Source organism: Gavia stellata, unplaced genomic scaffold (assembly GCF_030936135.1).
Source record: "Gavia stellata isolate bGavSte3 unplaced genomic scaffold, bGavSte3.hap2 HAP2_SCAFFOLD_814, whole genome shotgun sequence".
Lineage (NCBI taxonomy): Eukaryota > Metazoa > Chordata > Aves > Gaviiformes > Gaviidae > Gavia > Gavia stellata.
In genome coordinates this window covers 1-27,375 of record NW_026776346.1, presented here as the reverse complement: position 1 = coordinate 27,375, position 27,375 = coordinate 1, and the positions used below count along the sequence as shown (strand labels likewise).

Below are 27,375 nucleotides of genomic sequence, written 5' to 3'. Positions count from 1 at the left end.
GGGGCTCCCCCGGGAGGGGCGGGCTGGGGGCGGAGCCGTACAGGGTCTCGGGGGCCTGCGGACAGAGGGGCGGGGCTTTTTGTCGGTGGGCGCGGCCTGCCAGGCAAGGGGGCGGCCGGTAGGCGTGGCCTACGGGAGAGGGGCGGGGCTTACGGCGTAGGTCAGCTGCTCCTCTTCCTCGGTCGCGGTGGTGGCGGGTGGTGCCTCGTCGCCCTCCAGGTCGCAGCTCAGCGCCCGCCGCATCTCGGGGCCCAGCGCCTGCAGCGTCTGCAGCCCGGCCTGGGGTGGGGGGGGCGGTGGGTGTCACCGCGGCGACCCCCGCCCCCGGGGGTACCCCCGACCCCCCCCACACCTGGAGCGCACACTCGTTGCTGGGGCCGGCGTCGGGGCCTAGCATCCCCCGCTCCTTCCGCCGCCGGAACTTGCGGAAATAGTCCTGGATCAGGAACGTGGCGTAGAACTTCCCCACCGTGACCTCCTCCTCTGCGGGGAGTGGGGACACGGCAGCGTCAGGGGGGCCGGGGTCCCCGCGGGGTGGCCCCCCACAAGGGGCCTGGGGCGGGGGGGGCACACACTGGCTCACCCTCGGGCGGGGGGATGACCTCGTCCAGCAGCTTGGGCTTCGTCCTCTTCCAGATCTTCTTGACCACGGCACGCAGCTCTTTGTTGGCCACGTCCAGGTTCCCTGGCGCGGTTGGGGGGTGCGAGTGTGTGCGTGTGGTGTCTGCGCGCGCCCCCGCCCCGACTGTCACACCCCGCTGTCCCACGGGGGGACCCCAATTCCCAACCTTCCGTCTTGATCTTGAGGGAGGTGCGGACCAGGGCGAAGAGGGTGGCGTTGAAGGTCACCGTCCCGTCCGAGTTGAGGGGCATGTTCATGGCCACCAGGCGCTGGCGAGGAGGGGGGGGCCGTCAACCCAGGCGGCCGGGTGCCCCCCCGGCCCCCTCGCAAGGGCCCCCCCCTCGCCGACCTTGCAGGCGACGCGGTGGGGGCAGAGCTTCCCGAAGCCCAGGGGGGGCTGGATCCGCCGCAGCAGCGTCACCACGTCCAGGTGCTTGATGCGGCCCCTGCAGGGTGGGGGGGTCACAATTAGGGACACACACACACAGAGACAACACGCGGACGCTTGGGTGCGCCTGTGTGTCCCCCGGCGCGGGGGGGTGCGACGGTGACAGACCTGGCCGCGGGGTCGTACTCGGACCAGACGCGCTTGAACTCGTCCAGGTGGTGGGGGCCCAGGATGGACCAGTCGCGCGTCAGGTAGTCGAAGTTGTCCATGATCACCGCCACAAAGAGGTTGATGATCTGGGGGGCAGCAGGGGGGGGGGAACGCGCCGTTGGGGGTGTCAGGAGCCGCCCCAGGGGCTGGTGCCGTGGGGCGGGGCTGGTGCTGCGCAGCCGGGGCTCTTGCTACGGGGCAGGGCCGTTGATGTTGCTCGGGGCTGAGCGGCGTTTTGGGGGCCCCCCGGGGAGACGGGCTGCGCCGTGGGGCTGTGGCGCCGTGGGGTACTGGCACCGTGGGGCAGCGGCGCCGTGGGGGGGGGCTCACCAGAAAGGCGCAGAGCATGAAGAAGCTGATGAAGTAGACGATGGCGAAGTTGCTGCCGCAGGTGAACTCCTCGCCCGGCCCCGCGTCCGACTCGGGGTCGCAGCGCTTGCCCGGCAGGCTGGCCAGCATGATCTCCTGCCAGGCCTCCCCCGTGGCGCACCTGCGCCCCACACACCCCGCGCCGCCCTATAGGGCCCCTCCGGACCCTATAGGGCCCCTGCAGGCCCCCCCCCTCTGCCCTCCGCAAGCCCTGGTGCCGTCTCCTGCCAGGCCCCCCCCTATAGATGTGGTGCAGGCGCCCTATAGAGCAGCCCTGCAGGGACGCACAGGCCTTGGGCGAGCCCTATAGGAACCCCATGGACGCCATAGGGACGCTGCCGGGAGCCCACAGGGACCCTATAGGGACCCCACAAGGACCCTATAGGGATTCCACAGGAACCCGGGGGGGGCTGTAGAACTCCACGGGGACCCAATAAAGACCCCGAAGGGACACCCCCCCCACCCCCAGATCCCATGGGGGACCCCAGAGCCCCCCCCAGGTGCCATAGGGCCCCCATAGGGCCCCCATAGGGCCCCGGGCCCACCTGAAGAGCAGCAGCACGGCCTGGGGGAAGGTCTGGAAGTTGTTGTTGCGGTTGATCTGGGTCCCGTCCTGCAGCGCCACCTTCCCGAAGGTCTGGGGGGGCACGGGGGGGGCACGGGGGGGGCTGGGGGCTTGCGGCCCCCCCTGCCCCGCCCCGCCCCGCCCGCCCCTCGCGCAGGCCCCTCACCTGCATGCCGATGACGGCGTAGATGAAGAAGATCATGGCGATGAGGAGGGCGACGTAGGGCAGGGCCTGGGCGGGGCGGGCAGGGGAGTGAGGGGGGGTGTGGGTGTGTCGTGCCCCGCCCTGCCCCGCCCCGCCGTGTCCCACCTGGAAGGACTTGACGAAGGTCCAGAGCAGCGTGCGGATGCCCTCGCCCTTGGAGAGCAGCTTCACCAGCCGCATCACCCGGAAGAGCCGGAAGAAGGTGATGGAGATGCGGGAGCTGTCCTCCGAGCTCTGCCGGGGGGGGCACGGCGGGGGGGTGAGGGGGACCCCAAAACTCCTGCCCCCCCCCCCCGCCCCCCTGGAGGACACCCCCATACCTCACCAACGTGCCCCCCGTTCTGTCACACGCAGGCGTGAGGAACCACAGATGGAGATGGATGGAGACAGACAGATGTGCGCGAGGACCACGGACACGCGGAGGGACACCCAGGCGTCCCGGATACTCCCCCCCCACACCCCGTTCCAGGGCACCCCCCCAGGAAAAAGGCTGCGGGGGGTGTGACAACTCACGTTGACCTCGGTGACGGCGATGTCCACCACACTGCCCACCACGATGAGGGCGTCGAAGGTGTTCCAGGCGTCGCAGAAGTAGTGCTGCGTACGCGGAGGTGGGGGGGGCGAGGTGGTGAGGGCCCCCCCTCCTCGTGCGACGTGTCCCCCCCTCCTCGTGCGACGTGTGTGTCCCCCCCCATCCCTGTGGGAGCCTACCCGGGGTTTGAAGGCGATGATCTTGAGCACCATCTCGACGGTGAAGAGCCCCGTGAACACCATGTTGAGCAGGTCCATCACGTAGTTGAAGGGCTTGGACTGCTCGTAGTGCTGGGGGGGGACAGACGGACGGGGGGGCGGTCCTTAACTGCCCCCCCCAAGACCCCTCAGGGTGCCCAAGTGTCCCCCACTGCCCCTTTCCCCCCCCAGTCCCCATTAACTGCCCCCCCAGGTCCCCACTTGCCCCTTTAGGGTCCCTGTCCCCCCCAGCCCCACCTGGACAGCCAGGGCGATGGTGTTGAGGAGGATGAGGACGAACATGATGTACTCGAAGGCGGTGGAGTTGACCATGGCCCAGACGCGGTACTGGCTGCGGTTCTTGGGGATGTAGCGCCGCAGCGGCTGCGCCTTCAGGGCGTACTCCACGCACTGCCGCTGCAGAGACGGGGGGGACACAACCGGCTGCCACGGGGGACACCGCCATGGCGCACCAGGTGACGAGGCGACGCCGCGGCCTCCTCGGGCACCTGGTTCTTGTCCAGCTCGCAGTTGCGGTACTCGTTCTCCCCCTGCGCCCGGAAGGTGATGATGACGAAGCCGACAAAGATGTTCATCATGAAGAAGGCGATGACGATGATGTAGACGATGAAGAAGATGGAGATCTCCACCCGGTAGTTGTAGATGGGACCCTGGTCCTCGGCGTTGGCGTCGATGGCCTTGTACAGCAGCCTGCGGCGCGGTGGGGGGGTGTGTGTGGTGGAACGCGCGTGAGGTACCCCCCGCGTGGGGGTCGGGGCGCCATCGCCCCCCGCCCGGTGCCGGCCGACTCACGCGGGCCAGCCCTCGAAGGTGGAGACGGTGAAGAGCGCCATCATCCCCGCCAGCACGTTGTCGAAGTTGAAGTCGCTGTTGTGCCACAGGCGCTCCCGCACCGAGGGGTGGGCGACGTCCCCGTCCTTGTACACCAGGAAGGTGCCCCTGCGCGGGGTGGGGGGCGGCGGGTAGGGGACAGCCGGGACACTCCCGCGTCCGGGGCGGGGCACGGTGAAGGAGCCCCCGCCCGCCGCGGCACTCACACTCAGCCGACACTCACCCTACACTCAAAATCAACACGTTCAGCTGACGCTCACACTCAGGCTCAGCTCCTGTCTACACTCACGTTCAAGCTACACTCACACTCGTCCACCCTACACTCAAAATTGACACACTCAGCCTACACTCACACTCAGCCCACACTCACACTCAACACTCACGTTCAGCTGACACACTCAGGCTCAGCTTCTGTCTACACTTGCACTCAAGCTACACTCACACTCAGGCTACACTCACACTTGTCCACCCTACACTCAAAACCAGCACTCACATTCAGCCAACACTCACACTCAGGCTACGCTCACACACAGCCTAAGTGCCTGTCTACACTCACGCTACACTTGCACTCACATTCAGCTGACACTCACACTGAGCCTACACTCACACTCAAGATGCACTCATACTCAGCTTGCACTTACACTCAGCTCACACTCACACTCAAGCTACAGTCACACTCAGCCTAAACTCACCCTCACCCTACACTCACAATCAACACTCACCTCATCGTACACTCACAATCAACTCACATTCAGCTACACTCACATGCAGCCTAAGCGTGTGTCTACACTTGCACTCATGCTACACTCACATTCAGCCTACACTCACACTCAAGCTACACTCACCCTCAGCCTAAACGCACACTCACCCTCACCCTACACCCACATTCAGGCTACACTCACACTCAAGCTACACACACTAATGCTACACTCACAATCAACACTCACACTCAGGCTACACTCACACACAGCCTAAGCTCATGTCTGCACTCACACTCAAGCTACAGTCAGCCTGCACTCACACTCAAGTGTACACTCACACCACACTCATACTCAGCTTGCACTCAGCCCACACTCACGTCTACACACACAGCCTGCACTCAGGTGTACACTCACACTCAAACTACACTCACACTCATGTCTGCACTCACAGTCTACACTCAGCCTACACTCACACTCAACCTGCACTCATGGCTACTCTCACACTCATGTCTACCCTCAGTCTACACTCACAACCTCCAGACTCACACTCAATCTACATTCTCAGCCTACACTCACGCTCAAGCTACACTCACACTCAGCCTAAATGCACTCACCCTCACCCCACACCCACATTCAGGCTACACTCACACTCAAGCTACACACACTCACACTCAAGCTACACTCAGCCTACACTCACCCTCACGCTACACTCACAATCAACACTCACACTCAGGCTACACTCACACTCAGCCTATACTCACACTCAACACTCATGTTCAGCTGACACTCACACTCAGACTAAGCTCCTGTCTACACTCACATTCAAGCTATACTCACTCTCAGGCTACACTCACACTCATCCACCCTACACTCAAAACCAACACTCACATTCAGCCGACACTCACACTCAGGCTACGCCCACGCGCAGCCTAAGCGCCTGTCTGCACTCACGCTCAAGCTACACTTGCACTCACATTCAGCCGACACTCACACTGAGCCTACACTCACACTCAAGATGCACTCATACTCAGCTTACACTTACACTCAGCTCACACTCACACTCAAGCTACAGTCACTCAGCCTAAACTCACCCTCACCCTACACTCACAATCAACACTCACACTCAGCTACACTCACATGCAGCCTAAGCGCGTGTCTACACTTGCACTCAGCCTACACTCACACATTCAGCCTACACTCACACTCAAGCTACACTCATACTCAGCTTGCACAGCCTGCACTCACACTCACCCTCAGCCTCACCCTACACTCACACTCAAAGTACACTCAGCCTGCACTCACACTCAGCCTGCACTCACACCTACACTCATATCTACCCTCACACTCAGCCTACACTCAGCCTACACTCACCTCTAGACTCACACTCAATCTTCAATCTCAGCCTACACTCACGCTCATCCTGAATGCACACTCACCCTCACCCTACACCCACAGTCAGGCTACACTCACACTCAAGCTACACACACTCATGCTACACTCACAATCAAAACTCACACTCAGGCTACACTCACAGTCAACACTCACTCAGGCTATACTCACACACAGCCTAAGCTCATGTCTGCACTCACACTCAAGCCACACTCAGCCTGCACTCACACTCAAGCCTACACTCAGACCACACTCATACTCAGCTTGCACTCAGCCCACACTCACGTCTACACACACAGCCTGCACTCAGGTGTACACTCACACTCAAACTACACTCACACCCATGTCTGCACTCACACTCAGTCTACACTCAGCCTACACTCACACTCAACCTGCACTCGGCCTGCGCTCACAGCTACTCTCACACTCGTCTATCCTCAGTCTACACTCACAACCTCTAGACTCACACTCAAGCTACACTCAGCCTACACTCAGCCTCACGCTACACTCACAATCAACACTCACACTCAGGCTACACTCACACACAGCCTAAGCTCGTGTCTACACTCACACTCAAGCTACACTCACACTCAGCCTAAGCTCATGTCTGCACCCACACTCAGGCTACACTCACCCTCATGCTACACTCACAATCAACACTCACAGGCTACACACACGCAGCCTAAACTCATGTCTACACTCACACTCAAACTACAGCCTGCACTCACAGTCAAGTGTACACTCACACTGCACTCATACTCAGCTTGCACTCAGCCCACACTCACGTCTACACTCACTCACATCTACACACACAGCCTGCACTCAGGTGTACACTCACCCAACACTCACTGTCTACCCTCACACTTAGTCTACAGTCACAACTTCTACACACAGAATCTACACTCACCCTCAACTGACACTCAACCCTACACTCACACTCAAGCTACACTCATACTCAGCCTACACTCATATCCGCACTCACACTCGCCCTAAACACACATTCACAATCACAATCCACACTCAAAACCAACACTCACATTCAGCTGACACTCACACTCACCCTACACTCAACACTCACGCTCAGCTGACACTCAGGCTCAGCTCCTGTCTACGCTCACACTCAGGCTACACTCACACTCATCCACCCTACACTGAAAATCGACACTCACATTCAGCCGACGCTCACACTCAGGCTACACTCAAAATCAACACTCAGTCTAAGCTCCTGTCTACACTCACACTCACCCTACACTCACAATCAACACTCACATTCAGCCAACACTCACACTCAGGGTACGCCCACGCGCAGCCTAAGCGCCTGTCTGCACTCACGCTCAAGCTAAACTTGCACTCACATTCAGCCGACACTCACACTCAAAATGCACTTACACTCAGCTTGCACTCACACTCAAGCTACAGTCACACTCAGCCTAAACTCACCCTCACCCTACACTCACAATCAACACTCACACTCAGCTACACTCACACGCAGCCTAAGCGCCTGTCTACACTTGCACTCAGCCTGCACTCACACTCACCCTAAACCCACCCTCACCCTACACGCACACTCAAGCTACACTCATACTCAGCTTACACTCACTCATGTCTACACTCACACTCATATGCCTACACTCACACAGCCTGCACTCATGTCTGCACTCACACTCATGTCTGCACTCACACTCAGCCTACATTCAGTCTACACTCAGACTCAACCTACACTCAGCCTACACTCACACTCAACCTGCACTCCCACTCAAGCTGCACTTGGCCTGCACTCACAGCTACACTCACACTCATGTCTACCCTCAGTCTACACTCACAACCTCCAGACTCACACTCAATCTACAGTCTCAGCCTACACTCACGCTCACGCTACACTCACACTCAGCCTAAATGCACTCACCCTCATCCTACACCCATATTCAGGCTACACTCACACTCAAGCTACACACACTCACACTCAAGCTACACTCAGCCTACACTCACCCTCACACTACACTCACAATCAACACTCACACTCAGCTACACTCACACACAGCCTAAGCTCGTGTCTACACTCACACTCAAGCTACAGTCACACCTGCACTCAAACTCGCCCTAAACTCACCCTCACCCTGCACTCACAATCATCACTCACATTCAGCCTCCACTCACACTCAAGCTACACTCACACTCAGCCTAAGCTCATGTCTACACCCACACTCAGCCTACACTCACCCTCACGCTACACTCACAATCAACACTCACACTCAGGCTACACTCACACGCAGCCTAAGCTCATGTCTACGCTCACACTCAAGCTACAGTCAGCCTGCACTCACTCAAGTGTACACTCACACTGCACTCATACTCAGCTTGCACTCAGCCCACACTCCCATCTACACTCACTCACATCTATACACACACAGCCTGCACTCAGGTGTACACCCACCCACCACTGTCTACCCTCACACTTAGTCTACACTCACAACCTCTACACGTACACTCACTCTGAACTCACACTCAACCCTACACTCACACTCAAGCTACACTCATGCTCAGCCTACACTCACATTCAGCCTACACTCATGTCCACACTCACACTCGCCCTAAACTCACACTTGCCCTAAACTCATATTCATCACTCACATTCAGCTGACACACTCACCCTCACCCTGCACTCAGCAATCAATGCTCACACTCAGGCTACACTCACAGCCTAAGCTACACCTGCACTCAACCTACACACACTCATGCTACACTCAGCCTGCACTCACACTCATGCTACACTCATACTCAGCTTACACTCACCCTACACTCACACTCAAGCCACACTCAGCCTGCACTCACACTCCGCCTATGCTCACACTCACAGCGTCTACACTGACATTGTTCACACACCACCTACACTCAAGCCACACTCACACTCAAGCCACACTAACCCTACACTCACACTCAACCTACGCTCACACTCATTATACTCGCACTCACCCTACACTCAGGCTACACTCACACTCACCCTACACTCAAAACCAACACTCACGTTCAGCTGACACTCACACTTAGGCTACACGCCTGTCTACACTCACATTCAAGCTACACTCACACTCAAGCTGCACTCAGCCTACACTCACACTGAGCCTACACTCACACTCAAGCTACACTCAGGTCTACACTCATGTCTACACTCACATTCATACGTCTACATTCACTCAGCCTACACTCACACAGCCTAAGCTCATGTCTACACTCAGTCTACACTCAGTCTACACTCACACTCAGCCTACACTCACACTCAAGCAACACTCATACTCAGCTTGCACACTCAGCCTGCACTCACACTCACCCTGAACTCGCCCTCAGCCTCACCCTGCACTCACAAACGACACTCAGCCTGCACTCACATCTACACTCACTCATGTCAACCCTCACACTCAGCTGACACTCAGTCTATAGTCACAACCTCCAGTCTCACACTCAGTCTACCCTCACCCTACACTCACACTCAGCCTAAACACACCCTCACAGTCAACACTCTCACTGAGCCTACACTCACACTCAAGCTACACTCACACTCAAGCTACACTCACACTCAGCCTAAACACACCCTCACAGTCAACACTCTCATTCAGCCTACACTCACACTGAGCCTACACTCACACTCAAGCTACACTCAGCTTGCACTCACTCATGTCTACTCTCACATTCATATGCCTACACTCACACAGCCTGCACTCATGTGTACACTCACACTCAAACTACACTCACACTCATGTCTGCACTCACACTCAACCTACACTCACACTCAACCTGCACTCATGGCTACTCTCACACTCATGTCTACCCTCGGTCTACACTCACAACCTCCAGACTCACACTCAATCTACAGTCTCAGCCTACACTCACACTCAAGCTACACTCACACTCAGCCTAAACTCACACTCACCCTACACCCACAGTGAGGCTACACTCACACTCAGCTACACTCACACGCAGTCTAAGCTCATGTCTGCACTCACACTCAAGCTACAGCCTGCACTCACACTCAAGTGTACAGTCACACTGCACTCATACTCAGCTTGCACTCAGCCCACACTCACGTCTACACTCACTCACATCTACACACACAGCCTGCACTCAGGTGTACACCCACCCAACACTCACTCTCTACCCTCACACTTAGTCTACACTCACAACCCCTATACGCACACTCAACCCTGAACTCACACTCAACCCTACACTCACACTCAAGCCACACTCATGCTCAGCCTACACTCATGCCCGCACTCACACTCGCCCTAAACTCACATTCAGTCACCGTACACTCAAAACAAACACTCACACTCAGCCTACACTCACACTCAGCCTACACTCACACTCATCCACCCTACACTCAAAATCAACACTCACGTTCAGCCAACCCACTCAGTCTAAGCTCCTGTCTACACTCACACTCAGGCTACACTCACACTCACATTCAGCCTACACTCACACTCAAGCTGCACTCATACTCTGCTTGCACTCACACTCACCCTAAACTCACACCCTATACTCACAATCAATACTCACATTCAGCTACACTCACACGCAGCCTAAGCGCGTGTCTACACTCACACTCAAGCTACACTCACACTGAGCCCACACTCAAGCTACACACTCACACTTAGCCTACACTCACCCTGCACTCACCCTCGACACATTCAGCCTACACTCACCCTGAGCCTACACTCACACTCAAGCTACACTCATACTCAGCTTACACTCAGGTCTACACTCACATTCATGTCTACACTCACCCTCATGCTACACTCACAATGAACACTCACACTCAGGCCACACTCACACGCAGCCTAAGCGCATGTCTACACTCACACTCAAGCTACAGTCAGCCTGCACTCACACTCAAGCATACACTCACGTCTACACTCACATCTACACACACAGCCTGCACTCAGGTGTACACTCACCCAACACTCACTCTCTACCCTCACACTTAGTCTACACTCACAACCTCTACACACTCAAGCCTACACTCACACTCAAGCTACACTCACACTCAAGCCACACTCATACTCAGCTTGCACTCACACTCAGCCTACACTCATGTCTGCACTCACACTCAGCCTAAACTCACACTCAGCCTCATCCTACACTCACAGTCAATGCTCACACTCAGGCTACACTCACATGCAGCCGAAGCTACACCTGCACTCAACCTACACACACGCTACACTCAGCCTGCACTCACACTCAAGCTACACTCACACTGCACTCACACTGAGCCTACACTCACTCTCACGCTACACTCAGCCTGCACTCACACTCAAGCCTACACTCACTCAGGCCACACTCACACGCAGCCTAAGCGCATGTCTACACTCACACTCAAGCTACACTCACTCAAGTGACACTCAGGCTGCACTCACACAGCCTGCACTCATGTGTACACTCACACTGAGCCTACACTCAATCTGCACTCACAACCTCTATGCACATACTCACCCTACACTCACCCTCAAGCCACACTCAGCCTGCACTCACACTCCGCCTATGCTCACACTCACAGCCTCTACACTGACATTGTTCACACCCCACCTACACTCAAGCCACACTCACACTCACGCCACACTAACCCTACACTCACACTCACTATACTCATCCTCACCCTACACTCAGGCTACACTCACACTCATGTCTGCACTCACACTCAGTCTACACTCAGTCTACACTCACAAGCTCTAGACTCACACTCAATCTACAGTCTCAGCCTACACTCACCCTCACGCTACACTCACACACAGCCTAAGCTCATGTCTGCACTCACACTCAAGCTACACTCACCCTCACCCTGCACTCAGCAATCAATGCTCACACTCAGGTTACATGCAGCCGAAGCTACACCTGCACTCAAGCTACACACACGCTACACTCAGCCTGCACTCACACTCAAGCTACACTCACACTCAGCCTAAGCTCATGTCTACACTCACACTCAAGCTACGCTCACACAGCCTGCACTCACGTCTACACTCACATCTACCCTCACACTCCGCCTACACTCAATCTATACTCACAATCTCTAGACTCACACTCACCCTAGTCACAGCCTGTGCTCACACTCAGCCTACACTCACACTCAAGCTACGCTCAGTCTACCCTCACACTCAATTCACACTCACAACCTCTACACTTACATTCACGTCACGCTCGACCTACACTCACAGCCGACACTCAAGCCACACTCACCCTACGCTCACACTCGCCCTCTACCAATACTCACTCTCACACTCAGCCTACATTCACGCTTCAGCTACACTCACACTCAATCTACACTCAGCCCGCACTCACATTCAGCCTGCACTCACTCAGGCCACATTCACACACAGCCTAAGCATATGTCTACACTCACACTCAAGCTACACTCACTCGACACTCAGCCTGCACTCACTCTCAAGCTAAACTCATACTCACCTTACACTCAGCCTACACTCACACTACACTCACACTCAAGCTGCACTCACACAGCCTGCACTCATGTGTACACTCACACTGAGCCTACACTCAATCTGCACTCACAACCTCTATACACACACTCACCCTCAAGCTACACTCAGCCTGCACTCACACTCCGCCTATGCTCACACTCACAACCTCTACACTTACATTGTTCACACCCCACCTACACTCAAGCCACACTCACACTCAAGCCACACTCACTATACTCACCCTCACCCTACACTGATACTCGTCACACTCGGCCTACGCTCACGCTTAAGCTACACTCACTCATGCTACACTCACAATCTACACTCAGCCTGCACTCACACTCAGCCTACACTCACTCAAGCTACACTCACAGTCAGCTTACACTCAGTTCTACACTCACACTCAGCCTACAGTCACATCTACACTCACACTCAAGCAACACACACTCACACTCAATCTACACTCAGCCAGCACTCACACTCAAGCCCGCACTCACACCCACACTCCCCCTACCCTCACTCACCACACACACTCAGCCCACACTCGCGCTACGCTCACTTCGCACCCTCACCCCCCACTCCCCCTCCCCCTCGGGGACCGCCGGGGCGGGGCAGGGCGGGGCGGGGGGCGGGACCCACTTGCACTCTCCGGGCGTGTGCTTGGCCTCGTCGGTGCAGCTGTAGAACTTGCCCTGGGGACACGGGGGGTCAGGGGGGGCCCGGGGGGGCCCGGGGCCCCCCAGCAGTGTGGGGGTGTCGGGGGGCCCCCCGGGAGCGGGGGTGTCCCCCACCTTGAAGAGCTGCACCCCGATGCAGGCGAACATGAACTGCAGCAGCGTGGTGACGATCATGATGTTCCCGATGGTGCGGATGGCCACGAAGACGCACTGCACCACGTGCTGGGGACAGAGGGACAGGCGGACGTGGGGGACACCGGGGACAGGCGGCCACCGGGGACACCACCAGAGACACCGGGATGTTGGGGACAGCAGGACGCTGGGGACAGCCGGACGGCAGGACACTGGGACAGCGGGAACAACGGGGACGCCTGTGACACCGCGGCGACAGGGACACACGGACGTTAGGACATTGGGACGTCAGGGACACTGGGGACAGCTGTGACACCACTATGACAGGGACACACGGACATTAGGACACCGGGACGCACGGACACCGGGGACAGCTGTGACACCGGTATGACAGGGACACACGGACGTTAGGACATTGGGACGTCAGGGGCACTGGGGACAGCTGTGACACCACTATGACGGGGACACACGGACGTTAGGACACCGGGACACACGGACATCGGGGACAGCTGTGACACCGGTATGACAGGGACACACGGACGTTAGGACATTGGGACGTCAGGGACACTGGGGACAGCTGTGACACCACTATGACAGGGACACACGGACATTAGGACACCGGGACGCACGGACACCGGGGACAGCTGTGACACCGGTATGACAGGGACACACGGACGTTAGGACATTGGGACGTCAGGGACACTGGGGACAGCTGTGACACCACTATGATGGGGACACACGGACACCGGGGACAGCTGTGACACCGGTATGACAGGGACACACGGACGTTAGGACATTGGGACGTCAGGGACACTGGGGACAGCTGTGACACCACTATGACAGGGACACACGGACATTAGGACACCGGGACGCACGGACACCGGGGACAGGTGTGACACCGGTATGACAGGGACACACGGACACCGGGGACAGCTGTGACACCACTACGACAGGGACACAGGGACATTAGGACGCTGGGACGCCGGGGACAGCTGTGACACCGGTACAACGGACACACAGACGTTAGGACACCAGGACACACGGACACGGGGGACACCGGGACATCAGGGACCCCCAGCTATCGGGGACACCGAGACACAGGGACAGGGGGACGTCAGGGACCCCCGTGCCACCAGTGCCATCAGCAGCACCGTGTGCTGGGGACACCCGTGCTCCCACTGCCGTCACCCCAGTGACACCAGTAACACCACGCCCCAGTGCTCCCAGTCCCACCAGTACAACCGGTGGCCCAGCCCGCAGCACGCCACGGGCGCCGCTGGGTGCCCCCTGCCCCTCCTCCCAGTGCCTCCCAGTGCCTCCCAGTGCTCCCAGTGGCGCACCTTGAGGCCCTTGGCGCGGTTGATGGCTCGCAGGGGCCGCAGGACGCGCAGGACCCGCAGGATCTTCACCACCGAGATGGCGCTGGAGCTGCCGCGGGCGTCGGGGGACACCAGTGCTCCCAGTGCCCCCAGTGCCCCTCCCAGTGCCTCCCAGCAGTGCCCCCCCACTGGCCCCAGCAGCGCTCCCAGTGCCTCCAGCAGTGATCTCAGCGGCGCTCCCAGTGCCTCCCAGTGGCCCCAGCGGTGCTCCCAGTGCCCCCAGCAGTGATTCCCAGTGCCTCCCAGTGCCCCCAGTGGCGCTCCCAGTGCCCCCAGCAGTGATCCCAGCGGCACTCCCAGTGCCCCCAGCAGTGATTCCCAGTGCCTCCCAGTGCCCCCAGCAGTAATCCCAGCAGCACTCCCAGTGCCTCCCAGTGTCCCCAGCAGTGATTCCCAGTGCCTCCCAGAGCCCCCAGTGGCGCTCCCAGTGTTGGTCGCAGCGGCGCTCCCAGTGCCTCCCAGTGACCCCAGCACTGATCCCAGTGGCACTCCCAGTGCCCCCAGCAGTGATTCCCAGTGCCTCCCAGTGTCCCCAGTGGCGCTCCCGGTGCCTCCCAGTGCCCCCAGCAGTGATCCCAGTGGCACTCCCAGTGCCTCCCAGTGCCCGCAGCCATGATTCCCAGTGCCTCCCAGTGCTTCCAGCAACGGTCCCAGTGCCCCCAGTGGCCCTCCCAGTGGCACTCCCAGTGCCCCCAGCAGTGATTCCCAGTGCCTCCCAGTGTCCCCAGTGGCGCACTCGGTGCTTCCCAGTGACCCCCAGCAGTGATCCCAGTGGCACTCCCAGTGCCCCCAGCAGTGATTCCCAGTGCCTCCCAGTGCCCCCAGTGGCCCTCCCGGTGCCTCCCAGTGCCCCCAGCAGTGATCCCAGTGGCACTCCCAGTGCCTCCCAGTGCCCGCAGCCATGATTCCCAATGCCCCCAGCAGTGATTCCCAGTGCCTCCCAGTGTTTCCAGCAACGCTCCCAGTGACCCCAGTGGCCCTCCCAGTGCCCCCAGCAGTGATTCCCAGTGCCTCCCAGTGCCCCCAGTGGCCCTCCCAGTGCCCCCAGCAACGCTCCCAGTGCCTCCCAGTGCCCCCCGGCCCGGCTCACTGGATGCCGAAGGAGATGAGGGAGACGCCGACCACCAGCAGGTCGAGGAGGTTGAACCAGTTGCGGCAGAAGGAGCCTTTGTGCAGGAAGGCGCCGAAGGCCGTCATCTGCGGGGGGGGGGGGGGGAAGGCCGTGAACCCCGACATCGGGGATCCCCCCCCCTTCCCGAACCCCCCCCAAACCCTGGGGACCCCCCCCAAACCCTGGGGACCCCCCCAGGCCCCCCGTGTACCTTGAGCAGGATCTCCACGGTGAAGATGGAGGTGAAGGCGTAGTCGAAGTAGCCCAGGATCTGGGGGGCGGGGAAATGGGGTGACCCCGACCCCCCCCCCCAGTCCCCCCCGACCCCCCCAAACACCCCCAGGCCCCCCCCCAACACCCCCCGGCCCCCCCCAAGCTGCCCCACAGCCCCCCCAGCTCTCCCCGGCACCCCATATTTCTGCCCCCGCCATTGCCAGGCGAGCCAATCCTGTGTCCCACATGGCTATGCACACCCCCCCCCCCCGCCCAGTTTGTCCCAGTTCATCCCAGTTTGCCCAGTATCCCACGTGGTTGCGGGGCGAGTGGGCGCGGACGGGGTCCTCGGCGGCCAGCGAGACGCTGCTGAGGATGATGAAGACGAGGATGAGGTTGGTGAAGACGTGGTGGTGGATGAGGGCGTGGCACCGCACCCGCAGCCTGCGCGGAGCACCAGTGCTCCCAGTTACTCCCAGTGCGCCCCTCCCCCAGCACTCCCAGGCCCCCCCTACAGCGTGTTACCCCACTCCAGTTAGTCCCAGTTCCCTCCAGTTTCCCCTCCAGTGTCCCCAGTCCCCACCGTACGCCAGCGCCAGTCCCCCAGTGCCCCCAGCACCAGTGTTCCCAGTGCCCCCTACCCTCCACTCCCAGTGCTCCCAGTATCGCCAGTTTGTGTCCCCAGTCCCCCCATGTCCCTTGTGTCCCCCGTCCCAGTCCCCCAGTGTTCTTAAGTGTCCCCAGCCCCAGTGCTCCCAGTCCCAGTCCCAGTCCCCCAGCCCCAGTGCTCCCAGTGCCCCCAGCCCCAGTGCTCCCAGTGTTCCCAGTGCCCCCAGCCCCCCAGCCCCAGTGCTCCCAGTATCCCCAGTTTGTGTCCCCAGTCCCCCCATGTCCCTTGTATCCCCCGTCCCAGTCCCCCGGTGTTCTTAGTGTCCCCAGCCCCAGTGCTCCCAGTCCCCCAGCCCCAGTGTTCCCAGTGTTCCCAGTGCCCCCAGCCCCAGTGCTCCCAGTATCCCCAGTTTGTGTCCCCAGTCCCCCCATGTCCCTTGTGTCCCCAGTCCCCTGGTGTTCTTAGTGTCCCCAGCCCCAGTGCTCCCAGTCCCCCAGCCCCAGTGTTCCCAGTGCCCCCAGCCCTCCAGCCCCAGTGCTCCCAGTGCTCCCAGTGCCCCCGGCACCAGTCCTCCCAGTCCCCTCTCTCACGGGTTGGTGCTGCCCAGCAGGAAGAAGGCGCTGCCCTCGGGGATCGGCACCACCTTGCTTTTGGGGGGCTCCTCCAGCGACTCCAGCCGGGCCCCCCCCAGACTGTCCCGCTCCCCCCCGGCCTCCTCGTCACCTGCAAGGGACCCGGCCGTCGGGGCGGCGTCACCCCCCGCCACCCGCAGACCCCGGCGTCCGGGCGGTGACACTCACCTTCCTCGCTCCCCTCTTCCTCCTCCTCCTCCTCCTCCTCCGGCTGCTCCCCCTCAACCTGGGGAGGAAGGGGGGGGCTGAGCGTGCGAGGGGCGGGCGCGTTTTGGGGCGGGGGGGGGCACATCCCGCTCCCACTCACCTTCACCCTCACCTCCGGGCTCCCGGCGCCGGATTCCACCTCCCCGGGCTTGTCCCTGGTTTTGGGGGGGCAGTGGGGGGGCTCAGCTCGAGGACACAGGTGTCCGGGTGCCCCCCCAAAGGACACAGGCGTCCGGGTGCCCCCCCCCCCCCCCAAAAAAAAAAGGGGGGACACAAGCATCCGTGCTCACTTTTTATCGGCCCCCGAGTTGATGTTGTCGGCGTCGGCCAGGTTGTCGACAGCGATGGCCAAGAAGACGTTGAGGAGGATGTCTGCGGAGAGGAACCAGTGCTCCCAGTATCCTCCCAGTACGCTCCCAGTACACTCCCAGTTCCCCTCTTGCTGGGTTCACTCCTGCTCCCAGTCACCCCCCCCACCGCACCCACGCCGTCCCTCAGCTTCTCGTTCCCAACCCCGGCGCCTCCCGTACCAGCTCCCCAGTTACCCCGTGCTCCGTTCCCAGTCTCTCCCAGTCACCCCATGCTCTGTCCCCAGCCCTTCCCAGTTACCCGTCTCCCCCCTCCCAGTCCCTCCCAGTATGCCCACGCACAGTTGCCGCAGATGAAGAGGATGACGAAGTAGACGCAGACGAGCATCCCGGGGAAGACGGGGCCGCCATAGGCCATGATCCCGTCGTACATCACTGCGTTCCAGTCCTCCCCCGTCAGGATCTGGGGGCGGGGGGGGTCCCCCAAACACCGGGGTCACCCCAAAACTTCAGCGTCCCCCCAACACCACCAGTACACCCCCCTCCCAGTGCTCCCAGTACGCTGCCGCCTCCCAGTCCCCCTCCGTCAGGGCGCAGCGTCACCCTGGAGTGACTACGGGACGGTGAGGGGACGTGTTTTGGGGGGGGCCTCAGGGGTTTTGGGGTCCCCCCGTGGGTTTTGGGGCCTCCCCAGAGGTTTCAGGGCTCCCCACAGGTTTGGGGGTCTCCCATGGGTTTTGGGGTTCCACATGGGCTTCGAGGTCCCCCACAGGTTTCAGGCTCTCCCCACAGGTTTTGGGGTTCCCCCATGGGTTTTGGGGTCACCCCACAGGTTTTGGGGTTCCCCCATGGGTTTTGGGGTCACCCCACAGGTTTCAGGGTCCCCCACAGGCTTTGGGGTCCCCCATGGGTTTAGGAGTCTCCCCACAGTTTTCGGGGTCCCCCACGGGTTTAGGGGTCCCCCACAGGTTTAGGAGTCTGCCCACAGTTTTTGGGCTCCCCCACGGGTTTAGGGGTCCCCCATGGGTTTCAGAATACCCCATAGGTTTTGAGGTCACCCCATTGGTTTCGGGGTCCCCCCACAGGTTTCGGGGTCCGTCCCTCCCCACAGGTTTCAGAATCCCCCACGTGTTTCGGGTTCTCCCACAGGTTTCGGGCTCCCCCACAGGGTTTGGGGTCCCCCCATGGGTTTGGGGTCCCCCCACGGGTTTGGGGTTCTCCCATGGGTTTCGGGGTCCCCCCCCATGGGTTTCGGGGTCCCCTCGGGGTTTTTGGGGTACCTGGAAGACGGTGAGGAGCGCCTGAGGGAAGGTATCGAAGGTGCTGCGCTTGGTCTGGGTCTCGTCGAAGCTGAAGCGCCCCCCGAAGAGCTGCATGCCCAGCAGGGCGAAGATGATGATGAAGAGGAAGAGGAGGAGCAGGAGGGAAGCGATGGACTTCATGGAGTTCAGCAGGGAGCCCACCAGGTTGCTCAGCGACGCCCAGTGCCTGGGGGACGCTGGGATTACTGGGGGGACTGGTGGCGGGGCGTCGGCGGGGCGTCGGCGGGGCGTCGGCGGGGCGGGGCCCCCCCTCACCTGGTGACTTTGAAGACGCGGAGGAGGCGGACGCAGCGGAGGACGGAGATGCCGAGGGGCTCCATGGCGCCGCGCTCCACCAGGGCCGTCTCCAAGACCCCGCCGCAGACGACGAAACAGTCGAAGCGGTTGAAGAAGCTGGCGTAGTAACGGGCGGGGCCCAGGGCGTACAGCTTCAACACCATCTCGGCGGCGAAGAGCGAGAGCAGCGCCTTGTTGGCGTAGGCTTTGGGAATTGGGGGGCGCGGGGAGGTTGTCGGAGGACACCCCCAAACCCGCGCTGAGAAGATGGGGGTGTCGAGGAGGAGGAAGGGGGGGGCGCACCTTGCGTTTGGGTGAGCCAGGGGGGTTGGCCGTGGTGCTCGGAGGCGATGGTGAGGGTGTTGAGGAAGACCAACAGCAACACCGTCCAGTAGAAGGAGACGGATTTCACCGCCCCGCGGCACCGCCGGCGCCACAGGCGGTTCAGGCGGCGCAGGCGGTGCCTGGAATGGGGGGGGATTTGGGGGGACAGGGGGCGGATGCAGGGGGGCGGTGATGTTTGGGGGGTAGAGGGGAGGTGTTGGGGTTACAGACAGCGCCCCGCTGTTGGGCCCCCCCCCTTTTTTTTTTTGACACCCCCCCTCACCCTTTTCCCCTCGCTCACCAGAATTTCGTCTTTGTGATTTTGCCCCTGAGGAGGGAAAGGCAAAGAGTTACCCCAAAATCTGAGGGGGGGCGCGAGGGAGATGACAGAGGGGTGTTTTGGGGTACCTGAGGGGGGGTCATAGGGGTGCTGGGGTGGGTTTTGGGGTGCTGGGGGGGGCTTAGAGGCTCCCTGGGGTATGGGGGGGGGGCTCAGATGGCCTTGAGGAGCTGTGGGGGTCAGTTTTGGGGTCCCCAAGTGGGTCCCAGGGGCTGTGGGAGGTATTGGGGGGAGCTGGGGGGGGTCCCAGGGTTGGTTTTGGGGTCCTGGGGGGGGGCACACAGGGATCTGGGGGGGTCCCAGGGGCTGTGGGAGGTATTGGGGGGAGCTGGGGGGGGTCCCAGGGTTGGTTTTGGGGTCCTGGGGGGGGGCACACAGGGATCTGGGGGGGTGTCTCAGTATCAGTGTTGGTGTCTTGGGGGGAGGTGGGGGGGTATTGGGGGGCCGTGGGGTGGGGGCAGGAGGGTCTTGGGGGGTCCCAGGGGCTATGGGGGGGTCCCGGGAGGCCTCGCAGAGTTGGGGGGGGTCCCGGGCCCCCCCCGTTTGGGCGCTCACAGGCAGCGGTCGCAGGCGGTCGGCGGCGCCTCCTCCTCGCCCGCCGTCTCGGTGTTCACCGAGGTCGTCTCGCTGCCGGGGAGGCTGGCTGGGGTGGGGGTCAAAGGTCAGCGCCGCGCAGGGCCGGGGGGCACCCCGGCGTCCGGGGAGAAGTTGGGGGGCGGTGGGGGGGGCACCCCAACACGTTGGGGAGCCCGGGGAGGGGGCGCCGTTACCGTGGGTGTCGGTGGAGTGGCTGGCGTGCCGCAGCCACTTCAGCCGCGGTTTCCGCTTCCCCATCAGGTCCTCGGCGGTCAGGCCTGCGGGGCGGGGGGGGGGCGCGTTCCTCGGAGGTTTTGGGGTGCTGAGGATTTGGGGGGGGGGGGCCGTGAGCCCCACGGTCGCTTACGGTGCTTCTCGTGGTCGTCCTCGTCGCCCTCCAGGTCCTCGGCCTGGGTGATCCAGTCCATGTAGCCCCGGAGATCTTCCTCCAGCTGCTGCTTCTCCCTCAGCTTCTGGAAGTCTCCGCGGGCCTTGGCCTTCTCACGCTCCTTGGAGAACTCCCTTGGGGGGGGGGCCCAGGTGGGTGACGCCCCCGCCGCGCACACGCTAAGGACACGCTAAGGACACGCTAATGGCGCTCTCACCCGCTCAGCACCCCCAGCACCAGGTTGAGGACGAAGAAGGAGCCGAAGATGACGAGGCTGACGAAGTAAATCCAGGGGAGCTCGTGGCCCATCGCGTCCTGCATCTGTATGGGGGGGGGTGACGTGGTTGGGGAGGGGTTTGGGGGGATTTGGGGTGGGGGTTTGGGGGGATTTAGGGTGAGGGGGGACCCCAAATCCACCCTTCAGTGGTGTGGGGGGGCGGTGCGAGCAGCGCTCAGGCGCCGGCAGAGAGGTTTGGGGGTCCGCCCCGGCCCCGGGGAGGGTTTTAGTGAGCGGAGGGAGAGCTGGGGGGGGGTTAAGGATTTTGGGGGGGCTCAGAAGGTGGGGGGGTAAGGATTTTGGGGTGCTCACCCAGTAGAGAACGTCGGTCCAGCCCTCCATGGTGATGCACTGGAAGACGGTGAGCATGGCGAAGAAGAAGTTGTCGAAGTTGGTGATGCCGCCGTTGGGACCCTCCCAGCGGCCCCGGCACTCGGTGTTGTTCTGCACGCAAGCGCGGCCGTGCCCCGAAAACGCGCAAGGGGAGGGGTCGTCCTCCGATTCGAGGTCTGGGGGGGGGGGGCAAGGGGGGCGTTAGGACCCCCAAAATGGGGGGGGAGGCGGGCAACACCCCCAAAATGGTGGTTGGGGGGTGGCTGGGGTGTTGGGGGGTACTGGTGTGCGGAGGGGTAGAGCAAGGAGGGCTGGGAGCCCCCCCATGCTGTGGAGGGGGGGTCCAGGGGCTGGGGGGGGGGCAAAATTGGGGTGCGGGGGGGGAGTGGTCTCATACAGAGTGAGGGGGGGGCTTGGGATCACTGGAGGGGGGGACAGGGTGTTGGGGGGCCCCAAGTGCCCTCGCTGGGGTGTCACTGGGGGGCCCTGGGTGTGTGTGGGGGGGTCTCAGGGTTTGGGGGGGGCCCCCCGAGTGCCTTTTACTCGGGAACCAGAGCCCCTGGGGGGGGTCCCAGACGCTGCGGGGGGGGTCAGGCGCACACGGCACGGCGACACGGCCCCCCCCCCCGCCCCCGTACCGGAGTCGATGAAGAAGCAGGTCTTGTGCATGCGGCCGATGAAGAGCTCGAGGCCGATGATGGCGTAGATGATGATGACGAAGAGGACGAGGAGGGCGATGTGCAGCAGCGGCACCATGGCCTTCATGATGGAGTTGAGGACGATGTGGAGGCCTGTGGGGAAGAGGAGGAGGTGTGGGGGGGTGTTGGTAAGAGACACACCCCCCCAAAAAAACGGTGCGGGGTCCTCCCACCCCCAAACCCGGTCTCACTGGGGACACCGGAGACGAGGCGGAGGGGCCGGAGGACGCGGAAGGCGCGCAGGGCTTTGACGTCAAAGCCCCCCGGTTTGCCGCTCATGTGGTGGGCTTCGCCGGGTTTGTGGGACACCTGCTCCAGGATGACGCTGAAGAGCCTGAGGGAGAGATTTTATTTGGGGGGGGGGGCCTATTTGCACCCCCCAAACACACCCACCCTGTGCCCGTCCCCCCTCCTTTCGGGGACGACTCCTCACCCCACGACGACGATGACGAAGTCGAGGAGGTTCCAGCCGTTGCGGATGTAGGCGCTGGGGTGCAGGACCAGCCCGTAGGCGATGATCTTCAGGAAGGTCTCCACCGTGAAGATGATGAGGAAGACATACTCCACCTGCTCCTAAGTAGGGGGGGGGGAAAAAGGGGGGGCAGTGGGGGGACCCAGGCACCCGGGGATGCCCCGCACCCATAACCCGACCCCCCTGGGTGCTTGGCCCAGCACCCCCTTTTCCCAGGGGACAAGGGCATCTGGGGCCACCACCCACCCCGGCGTCCCGCCACCCTTCCCGGCGTCCCCTTCTCCTGGGGGACAAGGGAGGGTGGCTTTTGGGGACCCCCCCCCACACCCAAGAAGACCCCCCCCAAACCCAAAAGCCCCCCCCCCACACCCCCTTCCCAGCATCCCCTTCTCCCCCGGGCGTCCGGGGCGGCTAAGCCGGGATTAGCGCCCACCCCGGCGCCGGGTAAGCGGCTTAAGGCGATGGCACACGCGTGTGCGAGGGGAAGACGTGTGGCACACGCTTCAGGGGACCCAGGCGTGCGGGCGCCCCTTTATTTGGGTGCCCCCCCTTTATTTGGGGGTGGGGAGGGGTTGGGGGTCCTCACCAGGTTGTGGTTGGCGGTGTTGGAGTCGTCCTCGGGGAAGGGGATGTAGACCCCCAGGGCCACGCAGTTGGCGAAGATGGTGGCGAGGATGAGGATGTCGAAGGGCCTGGGGTTAAGCGGAGGGAGGGGGCAGCGGCGGGGGGGGGGGGGCTGCCCCCCAAATTCCCCCCACAAACCTGCACACGCGCACACACAACCCCCCCCCACCATCCCCACAGTCTCATGGCCGGCTGGGTCTCCCCGCGGCCCCCCCAAAACTTGTCGTCGTGTCCCCCCCCCCAAAAAAAGCCCCCTCACTTCCACTCGACGATGCTGATGGCGGCCCGGCGGATGGGGTTGTTGAGGCGGAGGCAGAAGAGGGCGCGGGGGGAGCGGTGGACCCCCCCGGAGCCCTGACCCTTGTGCTTGGGGTGGGGGGGGCGCCGGTGACGATGACCCGGGGGGGTCCCGCTGCCCGCCGGACCCCCGTTGCCTTCGCCTGCCGACCACCCCAGGGGCTGTCCCATGGCTTCGGCGAAGGACGGCAGCCCCTTGGGGGGTCCTGGCGATGCGGGGGGGGACGGTCAAGGCGGGGACAAGGACCCCCCCCCTCCCCAAACCCTCCCGGACATCCCCCCAAAGCCCTCCAACCCCAGGACCCCCTGGACACACAGGGACCACCCCTGAACCCCCCCATCTCATAGGGACCCCCCCCCCGCTACTCTCAAGGACCCCCATATCTCATTGGGGACCCCCCCCGTGAAGCCCCACTTCTTCCCAAGGACCCCCATATCCTCTCCGAGATCGTCCCCGGACTCACCCTCTCCGTTCTCCTCCGACTCCGACATGGTGAGGGGCGTCCGGGGGTTGTTTGTGGAAATCTGGGGGTACCTGTAGGGAATTGGGGAGGGTGGGTGTTATTTGAGGGGTGTCTGACAGAATTGGGGTACCTATGGTGATTTGGGGGGTGTTGGGATGGTCTGAGGGGCTTTCAAGGGGATTTGGGGGATCCGTTGGGGTTTGGGAGCGTTTAGGGGATATACAGGGGGGTATTTGGGGGGGTGTTGGGGGTATTTGGGGGGGTGTTGGGGGATATTTAGGGGGGGGTTTAGGGGGGTCTGCGGGCACTGGGGTTGCTCCCGGGCCCTCCCCACGGCTCGTCCTGCGGCCCCCGGCTCGTCACCGGCGGGAGATTAAGGGCTTAACGAAGGCGTGTGCCAGAGTCGGGGAGGGCGGCGCTGCCCGCGTGCCGGGGCCCGCGCCACGCGTGTGAGGGGGACGGGGCGCGTGTGCAAGGGGAGCAAGGGCGCAAAGATGAGAGGGATGGGGGCACCGGCGTGTGGGTGGCAGGGGGGGACACACAGGGCCAGGACACACGGGTACGTGGGGACGCGGGTGCGGCACATGCGTGTGAGAGGGAACAAGGGCGGGGCACGCGCGCGTGAGGGATGTGCCGGCGCTGTTTCTTATCTCAGCTGCCTCTCGCACCCCACAGACGCCATTTCCTGCCTCAGAGATCCCAAACAGGCGCCATTTCTCCCTCAGCCACCCCGCAAACTCCACAGGCACCATTTCCCCCCCTCATCCACCCCTTGTAGCCGCCATTTCCCCCTTTCCTCACCCTTCACAGGAGCCATTTCCCCCTCAAGCGCTCCTCATAGCCGCCATTTCCCCCTCAGCTACCCCTCAGGGCCGCCATTTCCCCCCTCAGCCGCCCCTCATAGGCACTGTTTCCCCCCTTCCTCACCCTTCATGGGTGCCGTTTTCCTCATCCACGCCTCACGGGCGCCATTTCCCCCTTTCCTCACCCTTCATGGCCACCCTTTCCCCCTCAACTGCCCCTCACAGCCACCAATTCCCGCTCAGCCACAGCTCACAGCCGCCATTTCCCCTTCACCACCCCTCATGGCCACCATTTCCCCCTCAGCCGACCCTCACAGGCACTATTTCCCCCCTCATCCACCTCTCACGGCTGCCATTTCCCCCTTCCTCATCCTTCAGAGGCGCCATTTTCCTCATCCACCCCTCACGGGCGCCATTTCCCCCCTTCCTCACCCCTCATGGCCGCCATTTCCCCTCAGCCGCCCCTCACAGCACCATTTCCCCCTCAGCCGCCCCTCACAGCACCGTTTCCCCCTCAGTCGCCCCTCACAGGTGCCATTTCCCCCTTAGTCGCCCCTCACAGGTGCCATTTCCCCTTCACCACCTCTCATGGCTGCCATTTCCCCCTCAACCGCCCCTCACAGGCACCATTTTTTCCTTCCACCACCCCTCACGGCCGCCATTTCCCCCCTTTCCTCACCCTTCACGGGTACCATTTTCCTCATCCACCCCTCACAGACGCCGTTTTCCCCCTCAGCCACCGCTCACAGCCACCATTTCCCCCTCAACCACCCCTCATGGCCGCCGTTTCCCCTTCACCACCCCTCACGGCCGCCGTTTCCCCCCCTTCCTCATCCTTCACGCCATTTTCCTCATCCACCACTCACGGGCGCCATTTCCCCCCTTCACCATTCCTCATGGCCGCCATTTCCCCCTCAACCACCCCTCATGGCCACCATTTCCCCCTCAGCTGCCCCTCACAGGCGCCATTTCCCCTTCACCACCCCTCACAGGCGCCATTTTCCCCTCAACCACCCCTCAAACTCCACAGTCGCCATTTCCCGCCTCAGCCTCCCCTCACAGCACCATTTCCCTCCTCAACCGCCCCTCACAGGCACCATTTCTTCCTTCCACCACCCCTCACGGCCGCCATTTCCCCCTTTCCTCACCCTTCACGGGTACCATTTTCCTCATCCACCCCTCACAGCCGCTGTTTTCCCCTCAGCCACCACTCACAGCCACCATTTCCCCCTCAACCACCCCTCACGGCCGCCGTTTCCCCTCCACCACCCCTCACGGCCGCCGTTTCCCCTCCACCACCCCTCACGGCCGCCGTTTCCCCCCTTCCTCATCCTTCACGGGCACCATTTTCCTCATCCACCACTCACGGGCGCCATTTCCCCCTTCACCACTCCTCATGGCCACCATTTCCCCCTCAGCTGCCCCCTCACAGGCGCCATTTCCCCTTCACCACCCCTCACAGGCGCCATTTTCCCCTCAACCACCCCTCAAACTCCACAGTCGCCTTTTCCCCCTTCAGCCGCCCCCTCTCAGCACCATTTCCCTCCTCAGCCTCTCCTCACAGGTGCCATTTCCCCCTCACAGCCGCCGTTTTCCCCCTCACGGCCGCCATTCCCCGCCGCGCCTCGCGCCCCCTCAGTTTCCCGCCTCCGCCGCGCCGCCTCCAACTCCCGTCGTGCCCCGCGCACGCCGCGGACTACAACTCCCGTCGTGCCCCGCGCGGGGCAGCCTCGGTTCCGCGCCGGGCCCCGCCTCACGTGACTCTCCGCGGGCTCGCGGGGCTGCGGGAGCGCGGGGGTCCCCCCAACCCCCCCCCACCCCCCCCCCGCAGGATTTGGGGGCCCCCCCCGACCCCCCCAACATGGAGGAGGTGGACAAAATCCTGATCCACTCCCTGCGGCAGGCGGGGACGTGAGTCGGGGGGTGGGATGGGGGGGGGTTGGAGGCGGGGGGGGGGACCCCGGGGATTTTGGGGGGTGGGGTGGGATGGGGGGGGCACTGAAGAGTTTTGGGGGGTCGGGGGGGGGGAGGGACTGACGGGGGGGAGGACCCCGGGGGGGGGTTATGGGGGGGATCCTAAGGAATTTGGGGGGGGGCAGTGGTAGGTTTGGGGGGGTCACTGGGGGGGACCCCCGAGGAGTTTTGGGGTGGGGGGACACCCTGGGGGAGGTTTGGGGGGGGTCTGGGGGTGTGGGGGGACCCCTGGTAGGTTTGGGGGGGGGGGACCCCGAGGAGTTTTGGGGTGTGGGGGGGACACCCTGGGGGAGGTTTGGGGGGGGGTCACTGAGGAATTTTGGGGGGGTCTGGGGGTGTGGGGGGACCCCTGGTAGGTTGGGGGGGGACCCCGAGGAGTTTTGGGGTGGGGGGGACACCCTGGGGGAGGTTTGGGGGGGGGTCACTGAGGAATTTTGGGGA

General features: G+C 62.2%; 1 protein-coding gene across 1 annotated transcript in view; it reads right to left on the bottom strand.

The window, feature by feature from the left end:
* Positions 1-24,185, bottom strand: part of CACNA1F (calcium voltage-gated channel subunit alpha1 F) — a 25,696-nt gene extending 1,511 nt beyond the window's left edge. The window contains exons 1-43 of the mRNA XM_059834566.1: positions 24,158-24,185; positions 23,656-23,899; positions 23,359-23,464; positions 22,734-22,873; positions 22,492-22,634; positions 22,241-22,393; positions 21,582-21,778; positions 21,210-21,313; positions 20,972-21,126; positions 20,799-20,882; positions 20,584-20,671; positions 19,990-20,016; positions 19,668-19,828; positions 19,344-19,569; positions 19,047-19,254; positions 18,109-18,229; positions 17,749-17,830; positions 17,559-17,613; positions 17,420-17,477; positions 17,210-17,342; positions 16,324-16,453; positions 16,008-16,067; positions 15,776-15,882; positions 14,647-14,734; positions 13,289-13,396; positions 13,137-13,189; positions 3,902-4,048; positions 3,598-3,799; positions 3,347-3,505; positions 3,071-3,181; positions 2,873-2,956; positions 2,680-2,700; positions 2,465-2,593; positions 2,321-2,386; positions 2,135-2,226; positions 1,551-1,710; positions 1,179-1,306; positions 972-1,068; positions 789-891; positions 584-685; positions 353-483; positions 154-279; positions 32-55 (exon numbers count right to left, since the gene is read on the bottom strand). Of these exons, the coding sequence (XP_059690549.1) occupies positions 32-55; positions 154-279; positions 353-483; positions 584-685; positions 789-891; positions 972-1,068; positions 1,179-1,306; positions 1,551-1,710; positions 2,135-2,226; positions 2,321-2,386; positions 2,465-2,593; positions 2,680-2,700; positions 2,873-2,956; positions 3,071-3,181; positions 3,347-3,505; positions 3,598-3,799; positions 3,902-4,048; positions 13,137-13,189; positions 13,289-13,396; positions 14,647-14,734; positions 15,776-15,882; positions 16,008-16,067; positions 16,324-16,453; positions 17,210-17,342; positions 17,420-17,477; positions 17,559-17,613; positions 17,749-17,830; positions 18,109-18,229; positions 19,047-19,254; positions 19,344-19,569; positions 19,668-19,828; positions 19,990-20,016; positions 20,584-20,671; positions 20,799-20,882; positions 20,972-21,126; positions 21,210-21,313; positions 21,582-21,778; positions 22,241-22,393; positions 22,492-22,634; positions 22,734-22,873; positions 23,359-23,464; positions 23,656-23,899; positions 24,158-24,185 (4,941 nt within the window). The remainder of the gene's footprint in view (positions 1-31; positions 56-153; positions 280-352; positions 484-583; positions 686-788; positions 892-971; positions 1,069-1,178; positions 1,307-1,550; positions 1,711-2,134; positions 2,227-2,320; positions 2,387-2,464; positions 2,594-2,679; positions 2,701-2,872; positions 2,957-3,070; positions 3,182-3,346; positions 3,506-3,597; positions 3,800-3,901; positions 4,049-13,136; positions 13,190-13,288; positions 13,397-14,646; positions 14,735-15,775; positions 15,883-16,007; positions 16,068-16,323; positions 16,454-17,209; positions 17,343-17,419; positions 17,478-17,558; positions 17,614-17,748; positions 17,831-18,108; positions 18,230-19,046; positions 19,255-19,343; positions 19,570-19,667; positions 19,829-19,989; positions 20,017-20,583; positions 20,672-20,798; positions 20,883-20,971; positions 21,127-21,209; positions 21,314-21,581; positions 21,779-22,240; positions 22,394-22,491; positions 22,635-22,733; positions 22,874-23,358; positions 23,465-23,655; positions 23,900-24,157) is intronic.
* Between the last annotated feature and the right edge of the window lie 3,190 nt (positions 24,186-27,375).